This window comes from Harpia harpyja, chromosome 9, assembly GCF_026419915.1.
Source record: "Harpia harpyja isolate bHarHar1 chromosome 9, bHarHar1 primary haplotype, whole genome shotgun sequence".
Classification (NCBI taxonomy): domain Eukaryota; kingdom Metazoa; phylum Chordata; class Aves; order Accipitriformes; family Accipitridae; genus Harpia; species Harpia harpyja.
Window position 1 is genome coordinate 25,577,737 of NC_068948.1, and position 18,244 is coordinate 25,595,980.

Genomic DNA, 18,244 nt, shown 5'->3' on the forward strand with positions numbered 1-18,244 from the left:
TGTGATGGCGTGTGGCTGATTTCATGGGGGAGGGACACACGCACACACCTCGGTGTGGTTGGGGGGAATCCCCAGGCCTCCTCGGGGGGGGTTGGGGGGCACAGTGGGAGTTCAGCTGCTCCAGCCCTCCCTGCCCTGCCAGACCCTTAGGTCTGGGGTCCCTTACTGGGGGGGCAATGGGGTCCCTGCAGTTCCTGGGGGTGCTGGGGGGAGACGACATGGTGGCCATAGGGAGCTTGGGGGTTTCCTTGAAGTTCTTGGGGGTGCTAGGAGGGGTCCTTGGGGGGTCCTGGCAGTTCTAGGGGTGCTGGGGTGGGGTCCCGGGGGTCCCCGGCGGGTGCAGAGTCCTCCCAGCCGCCAGGAGCCGCTGTGGGCGGCGGCGGGGCCGGGCGGGCGCGCGGTAGCGCCCCGGCGGAGCCCAGCGGTGCGGCCCGGCCCGGCCCGGCCCGGCCCGCAGGTACCGGCGGGGGCGGCCGGGGGGCGGGTCGGGGCCTGCGCGGGGCCGGCCGGGGCCAGGGGGTGCCTGGCCGGCTGTAGGGCCTGTGGGGCCGGGTGTAGGGCCTGGGCCGGCTATAGGGCCTCTGGGGCCGTGTGTCGGGCCTGTGGGGCCGGGCGGGTATACAGGGTGTATAGGGCCGGCTGTGGGGTATATAGGGCCGGCTCTGAGGTGCATAGGGCCGGCTGGGGGGGGGGGGGGGGGGTTGTAGGGCCCGGTGTACGGTGTAGAGGGCCGGCTGTAGGGTCTGTGGGGCCGGCCGTGTGTATAGGGTGCAGAGGGCCGGCTGGGAGGGTGGCTCTGTGGCCGGGCTGACGATTGCTGACGCCCCCATTTCCACCCCAGGGTTTCCAGCCCGAGGTGGGACCGGGATGGGGGGGGGGCTGCGGGGTGTGCTGTAGCCTTGCCGGCCCCATGGGGTGCAGGGAGCCGTGGGGCAGAGGGTACGCAGTGGGATAGGGTCCCCAGGCACTGTGGGGCAGGGGCTGCTGGGGATGTGCTGCTGCCTGGGGACCCCTGGTGCTCCCCTGCCTTTGGGGCACTGCCATGGGGCAGGCTCGCCCTACAGCCAGCGGTCAGATCCTGCCCTAGGGATGGAGCTGAGGCACGGGGGGGGGTCATCCGTCCGTCCCCCCGCCCCTGCAGTCGTCGCTTCCCCTTTGGCAGCCTCATGGTGGGGCCGGTTCCTGTTCCCACTGCAGCTGGGGGCAAAGCCCTGCCTCTGCCACAGGACCGCTCCGTGGGGCTGCCCATGCTGGGGGTCACTGGGGGGTCCATGGGGACATGAGGGCGGGTCAGGGGACTGATCATCCAGGACCCCGCCATGTCCTGGTGGCTCTCAGTGGGGTGCCCCACTGCAGGGGCCTGGCCGGGAGGACCCATGAGAGAGGTGGGGGTTGTTGGGGAGGGCACAAGCTGGCTGTGTGGGACCCCCCCCGCTGCTTTCTCCCCACTCGAGGCAGGTGGCAGGAAGCTAAATCTGGAGCCGGGGCTGTGTCTCGGCAGCTTGGCAGTCGTCACGTGGCACTGGGCTAAAAATATCCTGGGTGGCTGCCCGTGGGGCTGGGGGGTCCTGGGGTCCCCAGCTGGGGGACGGGGACAGGCTCCAGCTGCTGCCATGTCCCTGCCTCTGCTGGCACAGGGGATGCTGGCACGGCCCCAGTGGGGCACGACCCCACTGGCTGAGGGGGTTTCCTCCTGGGGTGGTGGGGCCAGCGCGGTGTCCCTGCTTGGGGTCTCTGTGTTTGGGGTTGGGACCGGTTTGCCACCCCAGTGTGGCTGGGGCAGAGCCGGTGTTGCACTCCGGTGCCCTGCAGAGGGGGGTGACGGCTGCAGGGGTGTGACGTGGGTGTTCGCTGCCTTGTCGCCCACTTCCTTCCCCTTTCTGCCCGGCCCCGCGCAGCTCTCCGGTGGCCTCCACGGACCCCTCCTGCGGCACCCGGGCAAGCTGGGAGTGCTGGGGACAGGGAAAGGGCATGCAAGGGGGAGAGGGGCTGGCTGCAGGCCAGAGGTGCAGCCACCAAGCCGGGGGGCCACGGCACAGGGTGGGGGTCCTGTCTCAGAGGTGCTGCTCGAAGGGTGTCCTCCCACAGCCGCTGAGGTCAGGGTGGGGTGCTGCCCCCCCCCCGCCCCGAGCCATGGGGGTCCCCATCACATTGCCCTGTGCTTCACGGCATGACCGGAAGCCTCCTCCCTTCCCGTCCCCAGTGCTTTTGCTCTGTCAGCTCTGCCGTGCCCCACGGCTGCCGGCTCAGCTGTGGGGCACCCCACACTGCCAGTCTGCTGGGACAAAGGAGCTTTCCCTGCTCCACGGGGCCCCGGGGACGGCTGGTCCAGGTGGGCTGTGGGGCAGGGTTGGGGTGTCACCCATCCCGCTGTGTCCCCCCACCAGATGCCGTGAGCCATGTCGGACGAGAAGCCCCCGCAGCTGGTGGACTACTTCGTGGTGGCCGGACTGACGGACACCTCACGGCTGCTGGAGGAGGAAAGCCAGCAGCACCGCCCAGCCCGCCCCAGCGAGCCCATCACCGACGTGGCCGTCATCATCCGCTCGCAGGGCGAGGAGGTGCCCCACGGCTTTACCTGCATTGAGACCACCACCTCAGGCCACCCTGTCGACCTCAACGCCGGGCTGCTCAACAACCCCCAGATGTTCATATGCTACAAGCGGGGACGAGACAAGCCCCCCCTCATCGAGCTAGGGTGAGTTCTCGGGACTGGGGCTGGGGGGGAGGGCAACGAGCTCCCCAGAGGTCCCCCTCACCCCTCCTCTCCATCCAGGGTGCACTACGAGGGCAAGGACCGTCCAAAGCCAGGCTATAAGATCCTGGACACGACACCTTACAGCCGCTCAGCCAACCTCAATTCGGGGGGGCCAGGACACCAACGCACCTTCCTGACGTACCGGCGGGCGGCTGAGCCCCACGGCCACAACACACTGGGGATCACTGACATCTGCCTCGTCATGCCCAGCAAGGGCGAGAGCACCCCCCACACCTTCTGCCGGGTGGATAAGAACCTCAACACCAGCATGGTGGGTGCTGGGGTTCCCCCTCTTGCCACTGCTGGGATGCCCCCGCCGCCGTCCAGCCCGCGCTAACCCCCTCCTCTGCTCCCTCCTTGCAGTGGGGCCCTGCCCTGTTCCTGTGCTACAAGATCGCTATGGCCAAGGCCAACACACTGGTCTACGAAGCGGGTAGGGTCTCGTGTGGCAATTGAGGTGGGGTGGATGTCAACCTGCAGTGGGTTGACAGGCTGCTGGGTGCCCACCCAGCTCATCCTTCTGTCCGTCTGTCTGTCCAGGGCTGCTGGGACGTTATCCCGAGCAGGACAGTGAGTCCTTCCCCCTGCCCGAATCGGTGCCCGTCTTCTGCCTGCCCATGGGGGCCACCATCGAGAGCTGGCCGGCCGACACCAAGTACCCGCTACCCGTCTTCTCCACCTTCGTGCTGACTGGCGCCTCGGGTGATAAGGCAGGATGGGGGGCTTGGGCTGCGGGGAGAGACAGCGGGGAGGGGGGGTCTCACCTTGACCATCCATCCCACGCAGGTGTATGGGGCGGCTATCCAGTTCCACGAGGCGTTTCCCCGGGAGCGGCTGTCTGAGAAGCAGAGCCTGCGCCTGGGGCTGCTGAGTGTGGTGGACCGACGGCCCGTGGCCGGCCGCTCGCTGCAGACCCGCAAGAGCATCTGTGTCCTGTCTCACTGGCCTTTCTTCGACGTCTTCCGCAAGTTCCTCATGTTTATCTACCGCTACTCCATCTCGGGGCCCCACGTGCTGCCTCTCGAGACGTGAGTGCTGGGTGGGGGGAGGTTTGGAGGGGGGACACAAGGAGGTGGCTCCCATCGTCTCCCCCCCCCCGCTGACGGGCCCCTCTGCCTGCAGGCACATCTCACACTTCATGCACAACGTCCCCTTCCCATCCCCGCAGCGGCCACGCATCCTGGTCCAGGTGAGTCACCGTCTGTGTGTGTGTGTCTGTCCCACTGTCCCCTTCCGCATGCTGGCTTCCCCCAGCCCAACCGTGTCCCCATGTCCCCCCAGATGTCCCCGTATGATAACCTGCTGCTGTGCCGGCCTGTGTCATCCCCGCTGCCGCTCAGGTAGGGATGGCTGCAGAGCACTGGGGACACACACACACACACACACATGCATGGGAGGGGGATGTGGGGCGGCTGAATGATGTCCCCCCCCCCCCGCAGTGGCGCCAGCTTCCTGACGCTGCTGCAGAACCTGGGCCCCGACAACGCGGTGGCACTGCTGGTGGCCGTGCTGACCGAGCAGAAGCTGCTCATCCATTCCCTGCGCCCTGACGTCCTGACCAGCGTGGGCGAAGCCCTGGTGGCGGTGAGTGCCAGGGAGGGGATATTGCGGGGGGGACACGCCGCAGTGCTGGGGACCCCCGGCCCGCGGCGCTGACCACCCTTGTCCTGTCCCCAGATGATCTTCCCCCTGCGCTGGCAGTGCCCTTACATCCCGCTGTGCCCGCTGGCGCTGGCTGACGTGCTGTGTGCCCCCGTGCCCTTCATTGTAGGCATCCACTCCAGCTACTTTGACCTCTACGAGCCCCCCAGGGATGTCATCTTCGTCGACCTGGACACCAACACCATCTTCCAGTGAGTGGCCCCCAGTTCTTGGCCGGGGGGGGGGGGTGGGCTTCACCAGCCGGCTGCTGCCTGGAGGGATGCCGGGGATCCACTGGCTGCTGTCCCGTCGTCCCTCTTGTGTCCCCCCCACCAGGAGCGAGGAACGCAAGCTGCTGTCCCCCCGCTCCCTGCCCCGCCGACCCTGCAAGGTGCTGCTGGCCTCGCTGCACAGCCTCTCCCAGCAGCTGGACGAGAGTGAGTGGGGGGGTCCGGAGGGGACCCCACAGCCGCCTGTCCCCCTCCCCCAGCTAATTTTCCCCCCCCTTTGCTCTCACAGTGTACAGTGGGCCGGGCGAGGAGGTGTCCCTGGAGTTGCTGCTGAGCGACACGGAGGCGGCGCGGGGACGTCGGGCGCAGCTGGAACTGGAGGCGCGGGCGGCTTTCCTGCGCTTCATGGCCTGCGCCCTGCGGGGTTACCGCTCCTTCCTGCGCCCCATCGCCCCAGCGCCCGCCCCGGCTGGCCGTGACGCCGGCAGCCTCTTTGCTCTGCAGGGTGGGTGGGCGGCGGGGAAAGGCGGGGGTAACTGGGGTGGGGGTGTTGGCTGGATTTAAACCCCCCCCCCAATCCCGTCCCCTTAGGGTTCCTCAAGTCCCGGGAGCGGGCGTACCACCGGTTTTATGGGCAGCTGCTGCGCACCCAGCTCTTCACCCAGTTCATCGAGGACTGCTCCTTCGCCAGCGACCGAGACCCCTGCCTCGAGTTTTTTGACACCTGCGTGGATAAGGTGGGTCCCGCCAGCTCCACACCGTGTCCCTGTGTCCCCGTTCCCCCCACCCCAGTGACACCCTGCGCCCCCTCCTCAGGTGCAGGCAGAGCTGGAGAAGCCAGAGGACACACCCCTCATGGAGCTGGATGACCCCCGGGGGGGCGAGCACACCGTCTTCATCACCCCCCCCGAGCAGCCGGCAGGTCCCGACGGTGCCGAGCTGCCTGCGCGGTACCGGTGAGAACCCCCCCTTACTGCCCCCAGCCCTGCCACCCCCCTGAGTCCCCCCAACTTAGATTCTGCTCCCCCCCGCTCCCCTAGCTATGATGGGTTCCCCACCCTGCGCCCTGAGCTCCTGGAGCCCCCCCGGGACCCGCTGGTGGCCCAGCTGTGCCAGGCCAGGAGCAGTGCCCCCAGCAGCCCGGCCCCACGCAGGACCAAGCAGGTGAGCAGGGCCAATGGTGCGATGAGTTCGCCAGGCCTCAGCAGGGATGGGACAGCATGGCGAGGGGGTGCAGGATGCTGCCTGCCTGCCCGCCTCCCCCAGCTCCCTCCTCTTCCTCCCCTCATCCCCAGGAGATGAAGGTGGCCCAGCGCGTGGCCCAGAAGTACTCCTCGGTGCCTGACATGTGGGCCAAGTGCCTGCTGGGGCACTGCTATGGGCTCTGGTTCCTCTACCTGCCCACCCACGTCCGTGCCGCCCCCGCCAAGCTGCGGGCACTCCAGCTGGCCTACGAGGTCCTGCGCAAGATGGAGGCTCAGAAAGTGGTGCTGCCGGACGAGGTAGGCAGCATTTGGGGCAAGGCGGGCTTGCCGGGGGTGGGGAGGGACCCCCGGCCAGCCCTGATTGCCCGTGGTTGCCCCCCCCCAGGTCTGCTACCGCATCCTGATGCAGCTCTGCGGGCAGTATGGGGAGCCGGTGCTGTCGGTGCGGGTGCTGCTGGAGATGAAGCGTGCAGGCATCGTGCCCAACACCATCACCTATGGCTACTACAACAAGGTGACGGTGTTGGGGGGACACACACGTGGGGGGCCGAGGAGGGTCCCCACCGGCAACTGACTGTTTCGTTTCCGTCCCCCCCCCGCCCCACTCGCAGGCGGTGCTGGAGAGCAAATGGCCGGCGGGCACGCAGGGCGGGCGCCTGCGCTGGGCCAAGCTCCGCAATGTGGTGCTGGGGGCCGCCCAGTTTCGGCAGCCCCTGCGGCAGCGGGAACGCCAGGCTGCCGCCGCTGCTGCTGCTGCTGCCACCCCCCCAGGTAGGTGGGGATGGAGTGGGGGGGGATGGCCGGGGGGAGCTACTGTCACCCCGCTGATAGCCCCCTCATCCCCTCCCGCAGGTGGCCGAGCCCCCCTGGCACCCCGTCCTAGTCTGCAGCGGCAGACCACCTGGGCCGGGCGCAGCCTACGGGATGCCCCCCTGGCCCCCCGGCTGGTGAAGAGCGGCAGCCTCAGCTTCCCTGGCGGCACCCACAGTGAAGGGGGCCGGGGGGGGCCGGAGGAACCCCCGACTACCCGGCCCCCACCTCTTCCTGCAGCCCCGGACCCACTGCCCCCCCGGCTGCGGGGTCCCCCTGGCTCGGCCGACGGGAGCCTGTCGGACGTCAGCTTCGCTATGGATGAGAGCGACCGGGCGGATGAGGGGCCGGTGGGCAGTGGGGGGCTGGTGGGGGGCACGCCGCGGCGGGGGCTGGCCGCCAAGCTGCAGCAGCTGCTGTCCCCCGGCAAGCGGCCCGCGCTCCGGCCGGCCGCCAGCACCGAGCTCCCTCTCGGCCCCCGAGATGCTGCCGAAGCCGCCTGCCCGCGCCGGGGCTCTGAGCAGCGGGATGGGGAGCCCCTGCCGCACCGGAGCCCCGCCGAGACCCTGCTGCGCCCACGGGAGCGCCCCGAATCCACTGCCTCCGAGGTACCTGGCTTCTCCCCAGGGACTGTGGCTGTCCGTCTGTCTGTCTGTCTTCGCTGATGGCACGTGTACCCCCAGAGCTCTGTCTCGCTGGGCAGCGAGTTGGACCTGTCGGACACATCGGTGGGCAGCGCTGGCGTTCCCAAGTCCTCCGAGCCACCAGCCGATGGGGCAACTGGGCAGGAGCCGCCTGCTGTGGAGGTGAGTCGGTGGGTCCCATCCTATTGTGGCCCCCCCCCACTTTCACTGCAGGGTCTGACAGTGCTGCCACCGCTGTCGGCCAGGTCCTGCTATCCAGCTGCTCGCGGTGCCAGGGCTGCAGCGCACTGGTGTACGACGAGGAGGTGATGGCTGGCTGGACCTCCGATGACTCCAACCTCAACACCACCTGCCCCTTCTGTGGTCGATCCTTCGTCCCCTTCCTCAGCATCGAGATCCAGGACTTCCAGCTGCCCCCCAGGTGGGCCCCCCCGGCCTGGTGGGACCCTGCACACCCCCGTGTCCCCTGTCCTCCGGGAGAAACCCTAATGTCCCCCATCCTCCCCAGCACTCTGTTGCCCACCAGTGTCCTCTGTCCTTCCGTCCTCTGGGGGAAAGCCTTAATGTCCCACATAGTCTGGTGTCCCTGGTGTCCCCAGTGTCCCTCTTTGCTGCCCGCTGCTGTTCCCCAACCTTCCACCCTCTGGGAGAAAACCCCAATGTCCCGCATCTGCCTTGGCGTCCTACGTGTCCCCAGTGTCCCCAAACCCCCTCTTTGCTGTCCACCATTTTTCCCCCATCCTCTGGGGAAATGTCCCGCATCCTCCCCGGTGCACCCCCCTCCCCATTTCCATAACTCCCCCCTCCTCCGCCTCTTTGCTGTGCAGTGCTGCCGAGGACGGCTCCCTCCCTCCTCCCACTGCGCAGGGACCGGTGCTCAGTGACCGCCGCCGCTGCCTGGCCCTGGACGAGGCCGAGCTGGAGCTCTGCAACGGCTGCCTGGACACGGTGGTACGGTGCTGGCCACGGAGAGGGGGGACAACCATCCCCGCAACGGGGAGTCCGGGTGTCCCAGCGGTGTGCATGTGTCCCCCACCTCTCTCCCACAGGTGCCGCGGCGGTCAGAACGAGTGGCTTTCGCCTACCTGAGCCCATTGGTGCTGCGGAAAGAGCTGGAAAGTTTGGTGGAGAATGAAGGCGGCGAGTTCCTGGCACAACCGGAGCTGGTGGACAGCCACCCCATCATCTACTGGAACCTCGTCTGGTATTTCCAACGCTTGGGGCTGCCCAGCAACCTCCCCCGCCTGCTCCTGGGCTCCCAGCACGTCGCCCTGGCCCCACAGGTAAGGCTGGGGGGGCTATGGAGAGGGGTTTTAGGGGTTGGGGGGGACACCAGCCCGGTGCCCACCTCCCTGTCCCACAGGCGCAGCCCCCCGACTCCCCCCCCGTGCGTGTGCGGCTGCTCTGGGATGTCCTGGCCCCTGAGCCTGACAGTTGCCCCCCGCTTTACGTCCTCTGGCGGCTTCACAGTGAGTCGGGGGATGGTGGGGAGGGGGGGAACTGCAGCAGTGGGGTGGCGCTGACCCCCCCACTCTGTTCCTGTGTTCCTGTCGTGTGTGGTCCCCCCCCCAGGTAATGTCCCCACCCGGCTGAGGTCCTGGCGGGCCCATGGCCACCCCTTCTCGCTGGCCTTCCTGGAGGCTGTGCTGAGCCACGTGGGGCTGAGCGAGGTGCACAAGGCCATCGCCCTCTTCCTCGAGACACTGGCAGCCCCCGGCGGCCCCTGGCACCTGCAGAGGTAGGGCTGTGACCCCCACCCCCAGCCTCGTTGGCACCGGGCTGGCCCCCCCGCACCTCACTGCTCTGTCTCCCCAGGAGCATCTACCGGGAAATCCTCTTCCTCACGCTGGCGGCGCTGGGCAGGGACCACATGGACATCGGTACTGGGGGCTCAGGGAGCGGCTTTGGGGGGACTGGGCGGCCCCCCCCCCCAGCACTGCTGATGGACGGTGTGTGTGTCTGTGTGTGTCCCCCCTCGCCTTGCAGCCGCCTTTGACAAGAAGTACAAGTCGGCCTACAACAAGCTGGCAGGGAGCCTGGGCAAGGAGGAGCTGCGGCGGCGGCGGGCGCAGCCCCCCAGCTCCAAAGCCATTGACTGCCGCAAGAGCTTCGGGGCCACCCTCGAGTGCTAGGGGTGGCCCCCCTGGCCCTCCCTCCCCCGGGACAGAGCAGTCGGGGGGGGGGCGGTGACCCGGGCCAGCCCCTCTGCTCCCCAGGTTGGGGGGGAGCCCCCGCCACAGCCCCTGGCTCACAAAGGGTTTTATATGTCAGTGTTAATATATTTTTATTTATTTATTCCCCCCCCCCAGCGCCTCCTCCTCGCTTGTGCTGGCAGCTGGGTGGGCAGCTGGGACAGTCGCAGGGAGGCTCTGTGCATCGGCCCCCCCCATCTCACCACCCCGCACCTGGGGGGCTTGCTAGGTCATGGGGGGGGTTGGGGGCCGCCTCCCCCTCCTTCCTCCCCCCCCCCCGCACTGTGCAATAGGAGCCCCCCCCCGGCTCGGGGGTCTGTAAATAAAAGCCGCTGCGGTATTTTCCCCGCTGCCTCCCCGGGCGCCTTCTTGGGGGGCGTCAAGGGGGAGCAGGACCCCCCCTCCCCGGGGTAGGGTGGGGGACTGGGAAAAGGGACAGCCAACCCCGCCCCCGGGAGGGTTGCGCCATCGAGGCGGGGGGAAAGAGGTGCCAGAGCGTTGGCCTGCGGCCGCGGCAGCCATCTTGGGGCCTGGCAGAGGCCTGAGGGCTGGCGCGAAGCCTCGGCATTGGGGCCCGCTACCGGCGAGCCCGGGGCGGGACACCCCCCCCCCCCCCCACGCGCGGCCCTGCCCGGTACCGGGGCCCGCTCTGCGCCCCGCCCCTCCCCCGGCGTCGCGTCGGGCCACGTGCAGCCCCGTAGCGGGCGCCACGTGGGCCAGGCGCAGGGCGGCTACGGCGGCCGCTTTGGGCCGAAATTCCCCCGCGGGCGGAGGAGCGGGGGGGGGGGGGGGGTCGGACACGGTTTTTGCCCGCCGACACGGCGCGCGGCCGGCGGTACCCGGATGTCCAGGCTCGGGGATCCATTAAAGGCGCCCCGCGGGGAAGCTCGGCGGTTTTCTATTGGTGGAGCGGCGCGCCAATCTTAGCGACTGCCCGCCAGTAAGAAGCGGGTGGTGAGCCCGGTGAGGAGGCCGTCGGATTCGATTGACGGGACGTCGCGTCCGTCGTCGCGCCGTACCAATAGGCGTCGCGTCTAGGGTCGGCAGGCGGGGCGAAAGCGGCGGGGCCGCTGCCCAATCAGCGGTATTGTTTGTGGTGGTGCCGGCTGCGCTCAGCGGCGGCTGGTGGCTGCGGCGCCGCGTCTGCTCCGCCCGGCCCGGCCCGGCCCCGGCTCGGCCCCAGGGCACCCACTGGCGCCCCCGGCCCCCAGGGCGGCGTCCCCCGAGCCAGGTGAGGGCTGCGGGAGCGGGGGTCCGGGCCCGGCGGTTGCGGGGGGGGGGGGGGGGGTGGGCAAGGCCCGGGAGTTTGGGGGGGGCCGAGCTCAGGGGCCGAGGGGAGGGGGGGCTGTCTGTGTTTGGGGAGCAGCTCTCGTTGGGGCTTGGGGGGGGTCTGCTGGTAGGAGGCAGAGCCCGGGGGGGGTGGGGGGAGCAGAGGGCAGGGATTTGGGAGAGCAGCGGGTGGTGGTGGGGGGTGTGTGCCTTTGTGGGGGCAGAGCTCAGATTTGAAGGGAGGGGTCAGAGCAGAGGGATTTGGGGGAGCAGAGGGGGGTTGGGGGGCAGAGCTGACAAATTTGAGGGGGGGTTAGAGCCGAGGGGTTTGGGGAGGGCGCAGAAGGATTTCGGGGAGCAGAGGGGTTTTGGGGGGAGCAGAGCTTAGAGATTTGAGGGGGAGGTCAGAGCCGTGCGGTTCTGGGGGGTAGAGCCCCAGGCTTCTGGGGCTGGCGCTAGAACGGTGCAGAGCTCGGGGGGAGGGGCTCAGGGGCCCGGGTTTTGGGGGGATAGAGAGCCCAGGGTTTGGGGGGCTGGCAGGGGTGGCCCAGCCCTTGGGAATGGGCGAGGAGAGCTGGGGGCGGGGATACCCCGTGGTAAAAACGGGGGTGTTGGCTCTTCCGCCCGGGCTGGGGGACACACACCGGTCACTGCCCGGCTGGGGACCGTCTGGGCCGGGGTGGGGTTGTCTGGGCCGGGGGCAGTGGGGAAGCGGGGTGTGGGCGCTGCTTGGCTCCAGGCCTGGTGTGCATGGGGGAGGTCCCTGGGGCAAGGGAGAGTGGGGAGGGGGCGGCCGTCTCCCTCTAACCACAGGCGACAGAGTGGGGTGGGAGCAGCCGCTTCTCTGTGCACCTGGAGGGTCTGGGAGGAGCGGGGTCCGTGTACCCACCCCCCCCCGGCATCCTTGGCATTGGGGCTGGGTACTGCTGCTTCATGGGGAGTAATGCTGCGATGGAGCAGCCCTCCATGATGGGGGGGCTCGGGGCTGGCTGCTTCCCCTGTCACCCAGAGGGGACACCCCCTTTGTTCCCTCTTCTTCTGCCGTGTTTCCTTCTGCGATTCCCATTTCCTTCTGCGATTCCCGTTTCCTTCTGCGTTGCCATCACAGCATTTCCCTCTTCCCTCGTTAGGGAGGTGATGGGAATGAGTGATTGACTGTCCCTGCGTCTCTCTGCTGCCGGTTGGGAAACCAGGTTTTCTGCCCTGCAGGAGTCTGCCTCCTTTCTTCACTCCCCCCCTCCTCTTCCCGATGCTGTTTCCCCACGTCAAAACCAGGAGAGGGGCAGCCAGGAAAACTTTCACATCTCGCCTTTAATGTGGAGCAAGAGAGTCCAGCGACTGCCTACTCCTTCCCCGTGGGCAGCACAGGCAGCCCTGTCCACACCCCTTCCCCTTTTGCCGTGGGGGAGGATGAAAATGCCACTTCTGGGGAGGCACAGGCCCTTCCTTACTTGACACTTGGGAAGCTGGGCAGCATGGTTCCTCTCCCCTTTGCTCAATTTCCCAAAATAAGAGCGTTTTAGGTTTTTAAAAATGCTTTCCCTTCCCATCCATGGCTAGAAGGAAGGGTCTCTTTGATGGCGGGGGGTGCTTTGCCAGGAAGAGGAGGAGGAGGTGGTTTGGGTAAGCGGAGGGTAGCTGAAAGCAAGGAGGAAGAGCGACAGCATATGGATGCGATCGTATTGATTCGCTTTAGCTGCTTTGCCTTCCTCGCCTTCTGTTTGCTGAAATCACCCCTGAAAATGGATTTTTTTTTTTTTTTTTTTTTTCTTTGAGCCTGCCTCTGCTGCTGACAGGCTGGAGGAGGAAGGGGGGGTACAAGCCCGTGGGGAACGGCATCCTTCTGGAAGAAGGTGTGGGAGGTTTTGACTCTTATTTCTCGGTGTTCTTCAGTGGGGGTTGGGGAAGAATTGCAACAACAAGCGGTTCAAGAGGACAGTGGTTTTTAAGGATTATGCGTGGTTGGCTACCGGCAGAGGATTGCATGCCTTCTCACCGGGGAGCTGAGAGCCAGCTGCGTTTGAGCTGTTGAGGTGTGTAGGGAGAGCCCCGCCCCCTCACCCCCCTCCTTAAATGCTGGTGCTCTGCTCTGGCACGTCACTGGATTTTAAATGGCCCGTGATGCTCCTGTCACCGAGGGCAAATGCAGTTTCATCTCACGTGGGCACTGGGGGAGCTTGGTGCAGCCGTCGAGCCGGGGTGCTGCTGGGGCCCGGTGCCCTCGGGGTGAAACGATGCCTTCACCGTGTTCGCACCTTATCCGTAATGGGGTTTGTGTCCCCTTGGACAGGTGTCTGTAGGGATCCCCCTGCCTCGCCGTGATTTAGGAGCATGCCTGGAATTTGTTGCATTCTTGGTTCTCCTGGGCGCATTGGAGCTCCTGATCGCCTGGCGGTGGTGGAAAATGGCCAAAAAGACCCGTCTTGGGGGACAGCGACCTGATTTCTGAGCCGTTAAGATCTTCAGTGCGAGGTGCAACCTTCGCTTTGGCGCTTTTCCTGATCACGAGGCTGCATGAAACCAAATGTGACGTGCAGCTGACAGGGAGCATCCATCTTTGCAGCGCTGCGGTTTGCCTGTGCCGAGAGCGGCCTGGCTTCCTCTTCCGACGGCTAACGGGTTCCCGCCGATCATGGCACCCGGCTCTGCTTGGAGCATCCCGGTCCCTGCTGTGCTCCCGGCTGCTCTGACACAGCGGCGGGGGTGGGGGTTTGCTGCCTCCTTTCAAATGTTTCTGGAAGGGGGAGAGCAGAAATATCTACTTGGCAGAGTTAATTAAACTTAAGATGCTCTTGAAAGTGTCTTTTCTGCCAATGTTTTCTTCTGAGGGAGCGGCACGGGGCTCGTGATCAACTACTCGCAAGATGCAGGGGGGTTTAAATGAGAGGAGCTTCTCGGATTCATTCACTGAGTTGCTTTCATCACTCGCTAGACCCTTCAGCATTTAAGTAAAAAAAATCACGAAACCTGTATTTTTTTTTAAAAATTATTTCCCTGTTAATTGATAGTTCTTTGCGCTTTGTTCTTCCCCACCCAACAGCAAACCGCTTACCGGACTGTGGTCTTGCGGGGTGTGGGGGGGTAGGGAGCTGCGGCCCCTGCACATGGGATAACTCCCCCTTTTTGGGAGCCAGCCGGGGGGAGCCTTTGTCTGGCGAGCGGCCCTGCTCATCCCGGCTCAGGAGTCCTGTTGTACCGCTTGGTTGTAAGAATTGATCGTTTTTAAAACATTTTGGCAATAACAAGAACTAGGGATTGGGGGGTGGGGTGGGTGGGAAATACCTGTTTTGGTTTTTTTTACAACCCAGTGTATTACCCCATGGAGAGTGACTTTTATTTTTTAAAGGGGCATTTGGTTCGGGTGGTGTTTAAAGCTGCTGGTGTGCAAGCACCGAATGCACGGCTCTGCATCGTGTTAGTGCCAAGGCACACCAGCAAAATGTTTCTGTTTAAAAAAAAACAAACCCACAAAAAGACCAGAGATTGGCCATAAATCTAATCCCTGTGTAAAGCTATCCACCTCGCGCACAGAAATTCAACCTATCAGGCTGTGCCACATGCTGCTGCAATTTTATAGTGTTGGATCGACCGTTGGAAGATGGAGAAGAAACTTAGTTTTACGTGGGGCTGCTGTGCTGAGACCTCACTGGTGCTTCTGCGCGGGCAGGTTGAGTGTGGACACGGTTTGGGGATTCATTTGCTTCTGTAGCTTCTCAGTGCAGTAAGCAATCCCTCCATGGAAAGCTGTGGTTCTGGGTTTTGCCCAGAGACTCGTGGATTTCTGCTCCTTAATCTCAAGGTGGTTCAGAGGAGCCTGGTTACAGATGGCTGGGGTTTCATTTGCTGTGACTTTTTTGTTGTGTGTAGGTTATTTTGCAGGTTTTTTTAAACACGTAGGATGATATATCACTGCTCCATAACTTAGTTTGCAGCATCTCAGGGCAATGCACCAAGCGACGGGGCCTGGGAAGTGAGATGTGATGAGCCCATATTTCTCTCCTTCACTCTTATGGATAGACTTCAAGTAATTTCTCTTGATTGGTTTCAGTATTTCAGGTAATTTGGCTATTTAAAAAAAAAAAAAAATCACAAACGTTCTCTGCCTCGGCTGCGCTTTCTTCAGGAGGTTTCTGTGGAAAGTGGTGGAAAAGCGAGGAGCTGTGCTCGCACGTGTCCCGGTGGACTGTCTGCCTGGGGAGAGGCTGGTTTTGCTGTGGCACATACTTACTGTGAGAGCTGGAGCTGAAATGCTTATTTGTGTCATTTGAAAAAGAGATTTTTTTTTTTTAAATTATTTTTTTCCTGTAAAGAGCATCACTCTGAAATTGGGACTTTGATGAATACATCAACCCACCTGGTGTGATGGTCACGGTCTAGCTTTCAGGGGCTTGGACAGCCCAGCTTGCCCGTGCTCTCACAGTGCGGTTGGGGTGGACAACAAAGCTTCGTGGCCAGAGGGATGCCAGTGGCCCGAGGATGTGCAGTGCTTCTTGTTTTCCTGCTTTTTTTGTTGAAGCTGGAAATGAATGGACATAAAGTTTTGCTAACCTTAAATTGGAGCTACATACCTGGTGGTTGTCCTGGTGCTTTCCAGCTGTCTATGGAGCAGTTGAGGCTGATGGTGGCTTTCCCCCTTCCCTGAGGATCACCAGCTGAGCACAGTGTTGTAAGCTTTCCTGCTCTTTCCCGGACCTCCAGCTAAACTGGAACCCAGCCTTTGGACACCGCTGGGTTCATGCACCAAACCTGATTTGGAGAGGAATCAGGGTTATCTCCTGGGTTAATTGGGCAGAGGATGGAAGTGGTCCTGATGTCGTGGTGGTGCCTGGGTCTGGCGATGGATGTGGCTTGGCTTCAGTGGGGCTACAGAGAGAAACAGCCTCGGGCTGGGGAGGGGAGCTGGGACCTGGGGACCCCCAGGCATGGGAGGGTTCGTTTGGGCATCGAAGGTCCCGCCCTTGAGCCGCGCAGCTTTTTCATCTCATATGTATTTCCTTGGAGGGGTTCCTTGCCCTTTGCTCTCTCACCTTCAGATGCCCAAAATCTTAAAGAATGCCATTAGGATTTTTTTTTTAATGGAATCAAGGAAAACTGAAGTAGTTTCAAGGTCTGGGTTTTTTTTGTTGTTGTTTTTCCCCAGTGTGACCCAGGTAACTGGGGCAATGAGCTCTGTGTAATGAATACAAGAGTGAGGTTCTCCCTCTGTTTGTTTTAACAACTCTAGGTGCTACTTCTAACAAAACAAAGCCATGTTTTCAAGTAGAGCTCTGGCCCGTTTGCTGTTAATACTGCCCTAAGGTACAGAGGCTTCCTTGTTGTGACTAACCAGTCCCCTCCTGTCACCTTACGGTCTTGTCTTGTGCAAAACCAGAGTGGGTGATTATCTTGGGTTGGATGTTTTTAGGTTTGTCAAGTGCCTTGTTGCATGCACAGACCTCAGAAAGCTTGTCCCCATCCGTGGGAGGGGGGTCGGGGAAAAGGCTACAGTGCTGGGATTTATTCTTTTTTTTTATTCTCCATGATTTTCATGTAAATGCGGCATATCGCTTCTAATTGCTTGCTCTCAGCCCTCGCAAAGATGGGATTATTCAAGATGTATTGAGGAAAGGGGGATAACGCTAAACTTTGGATCGCAATTAGTTTTGCAACTCTGTCTTTTGGATGCAGAATATTATCTGGTTATTTGTGATAACGGTATCCAGAATATGCCTGAAATCCTTCTGAAGACCAGGACCAGCATTTGGAATTTGGAGGGTGTGAGGAGAGGCACTTCCAAGGCTCCTCTCTAAAATTAGACTGAAGATCGGTGCGGAGGAGTCTATTAAGAGCCTCAGGGGCTTTTTTTCCACAGAGCCTCGACACGACCGTTGCACATTGGTCCTGGGGAGTCGCATCCATTTTGTTTCATCCCTAATCAAAGTCTTTTGGCTTTGTGGCAGCAGCAGGTATTTCCAGATAGGTGGTGCCAACTCTGGTGGAGCCATGCATGTGCTGGGATGGCTTAACAGGCCTTCAGTGGATGGAGGGTGCTGCTGCTCAGGATTGAGTATGTATTTGGGGGCTGAGCCCTGAAACTGTCCGATTTCAGAGTCCCGATGATAGATTAGAGGCAGTCCTCACTTAGAAGCCCTGCCTGGTTCCTCAAGGTCGGAGGAGCATCCTGCTGGATGATCGAAAGGGTTGTGAGAGGGGAGAGAGAGGCATTAAAAGACCATTAAGGTTGTGATGGAAAGCAAAAGCCAGAGAAGTTCTCGGTTCGGGCTGAAATGAGCTGTGTCTCCTCCGGTCCCGTGGAGCAACGAGGAAGGAGGAAAGGTGTCCTGTTGTGCTCAGAGATGCTGGAGGATGTGCCCTGAGCTGCGCGTTTCCTCCCATTTATTGGTTTTCGTTGCAGCAGTTGGCGTTCTCGTGGTTCTTTTTCTGCGTAAATTTTTCATGCCTGGTCTTTTAAAGGCAAACCTCACTGCTGTTGAATATGCAAACGCGCGGTGCTGTCGGTGGGGTGGCTGGTGCATGCGCTCTCCCAGCGTGCCGGCTGCTGGAGCCCTGTGCTGGTGCCTTTTGGGCGCCTGCGTCAAAATAGCAGCTCGGTATGACTGCACAGGGGCCAGACGGTGCTAATAATAAAATAACTTGTGACCATGTGCCTTTTTGTTCAATGGAAGAGTTAAAAATGCCTTAAAACACCTAGTTTTGGATCCTAAAGGGTTGGTGGTAGTGGTGCTACTACTCTGCACCCCAGTGCTGCTGGACTTGGGCTTCTGGGGCAAATTGTAGTGACCATAAGCTCAAACTGCCTGAAGCCAATAAGCATATTTTTCCAGAGTATTCTGGATTTAGGCCTCATTTTTATTGAATCTCAGAAAACGAATGCAAGAATGTCGTTTCTTTGGGATTAGACTTAACCAAAATCCATCTGCCAGCTCGGGAACAGGACACTGCTGCTTACTTACTGCCTGTTTTCCATCTCCTGGACCTGCAGTTTTGGGTTACGCCCCGTCCGTACCTGGGAGCAGAGCAGCTATGTGCTTCGATACATGAAGACAAAATATTTAAATACTTTCATTCCGGTTAACACTCTGGTTCGGTAGGGGGGAGCTAGAAACAGAATCTTTATCACCAAACCTGCATAAATATTTGCAGGGACTAGAAACCCTTCTGCATGCAGCATCTTGAAGCATTGCCCTTCCCTGTCCAAATCTTTCTGGGCCTGAAATTGCAGTCTCGGATAGCTGGGGTTCCCCTGGGGAGCAGACAGGCACATCCCTCCTCTTCCCAAGGCAGAGGGGTCCCAAGAAGCATGCTACAGAAACAGGATATCAGAGGAAAGAGGCTGGACCTCTCCCTGGCCTCTTGGTGAGCTCATGTGTTGGGATCAGGCTTTTTATCCCTCTTCTGCTGAGCCTGAATATCTTTTGGTTGCATCCCTACCAGCAAGGAAACAGATGGAAGTGTGTTTCTTCAAGCTCCCAACAAGGAAGCAGGATGTGTCCTC

At 62.3% G+C, this 18,244-nt stretch overlaps 2 protein-coding genes across 3 annotated transcripts in view; both read left to right on the plus strand.

Moving 5' to 3' along the window:
- Positions 1-372: 372 nt before the first annotated feature.
- DENND4B (DENN domain containing 4B) lies at positions 373-9,590 on the plus strand. 2 transcript variants are annotated; one of them, XM_052796628.1, is made up of 27 exons: positions 373-457; positions 2,388-2,698; positions 2,777-3,029; positions 3,122-3,191; positions 3,299-3,468; positions 3,545-3,786; positions 3,881-3,947; positions 4,040-4,098; positions 4,198-4,342; positions 4,436-4,611; positions 4,736-4,836; positions 4,919-5,134; positions 5,221-5,366; positions 5,446-5,585; positions 5,670-5,793; positions 5,925-6,131; positions 6,220-6,348; positions 6,446-6,605; positions 6,666-7,252; positions 7,328-7,450; positions 7,534-7,709; positions 8,116-8,239; positions 8,338-8,571; positions 8,652-8,757; positions 8,861-9,026; positions 9,104-9,168; positions 9,275-9,590. In XM_052796628.1, exons 2-27 carry the CDS (start codon positions 2,400-2,402, stop codon positions 9,418-9,420), a joined length of 4,431 nt encoding a protein of 1,476 aa, XP_052652588.1. In that variant the 5' UTR covers positions 373-457; positions 2,388-2,399; the 3' UTR covers positions 9,421-9,590. The 2 variants fall into 2 exon arrangements, with proteins under 2 accessions (XP_052652588.1, XP_052652587.1); XM_052796627.1 differs by lacking the exons at positions 373-457; positions 2,388-2,698; positions 2,777-3,029; positions 3,122-3,191; positions 3,299-3,468 and having other exon boundaries at positions 3,549-3,786; positions 6,687-7,252.
- Positions 9,591-10,579: 989 nt separating this feature from the next.
- Positions 10,580-18,244, plus strand: part of GATAD2B (GATA zinc finger domain containing 2B) — a 43,831-nt gene continuing 36,166 nt past the window's right edge. The window contains exon 1 of the mRNA XM_052796637.1: positions 10,580-10,711. The gene's annotated coding sequence lies outside the window, so the exon portion shown is untranslated. The remainder of the gene's footprint in view (positions 10,712-18,244) is intronic.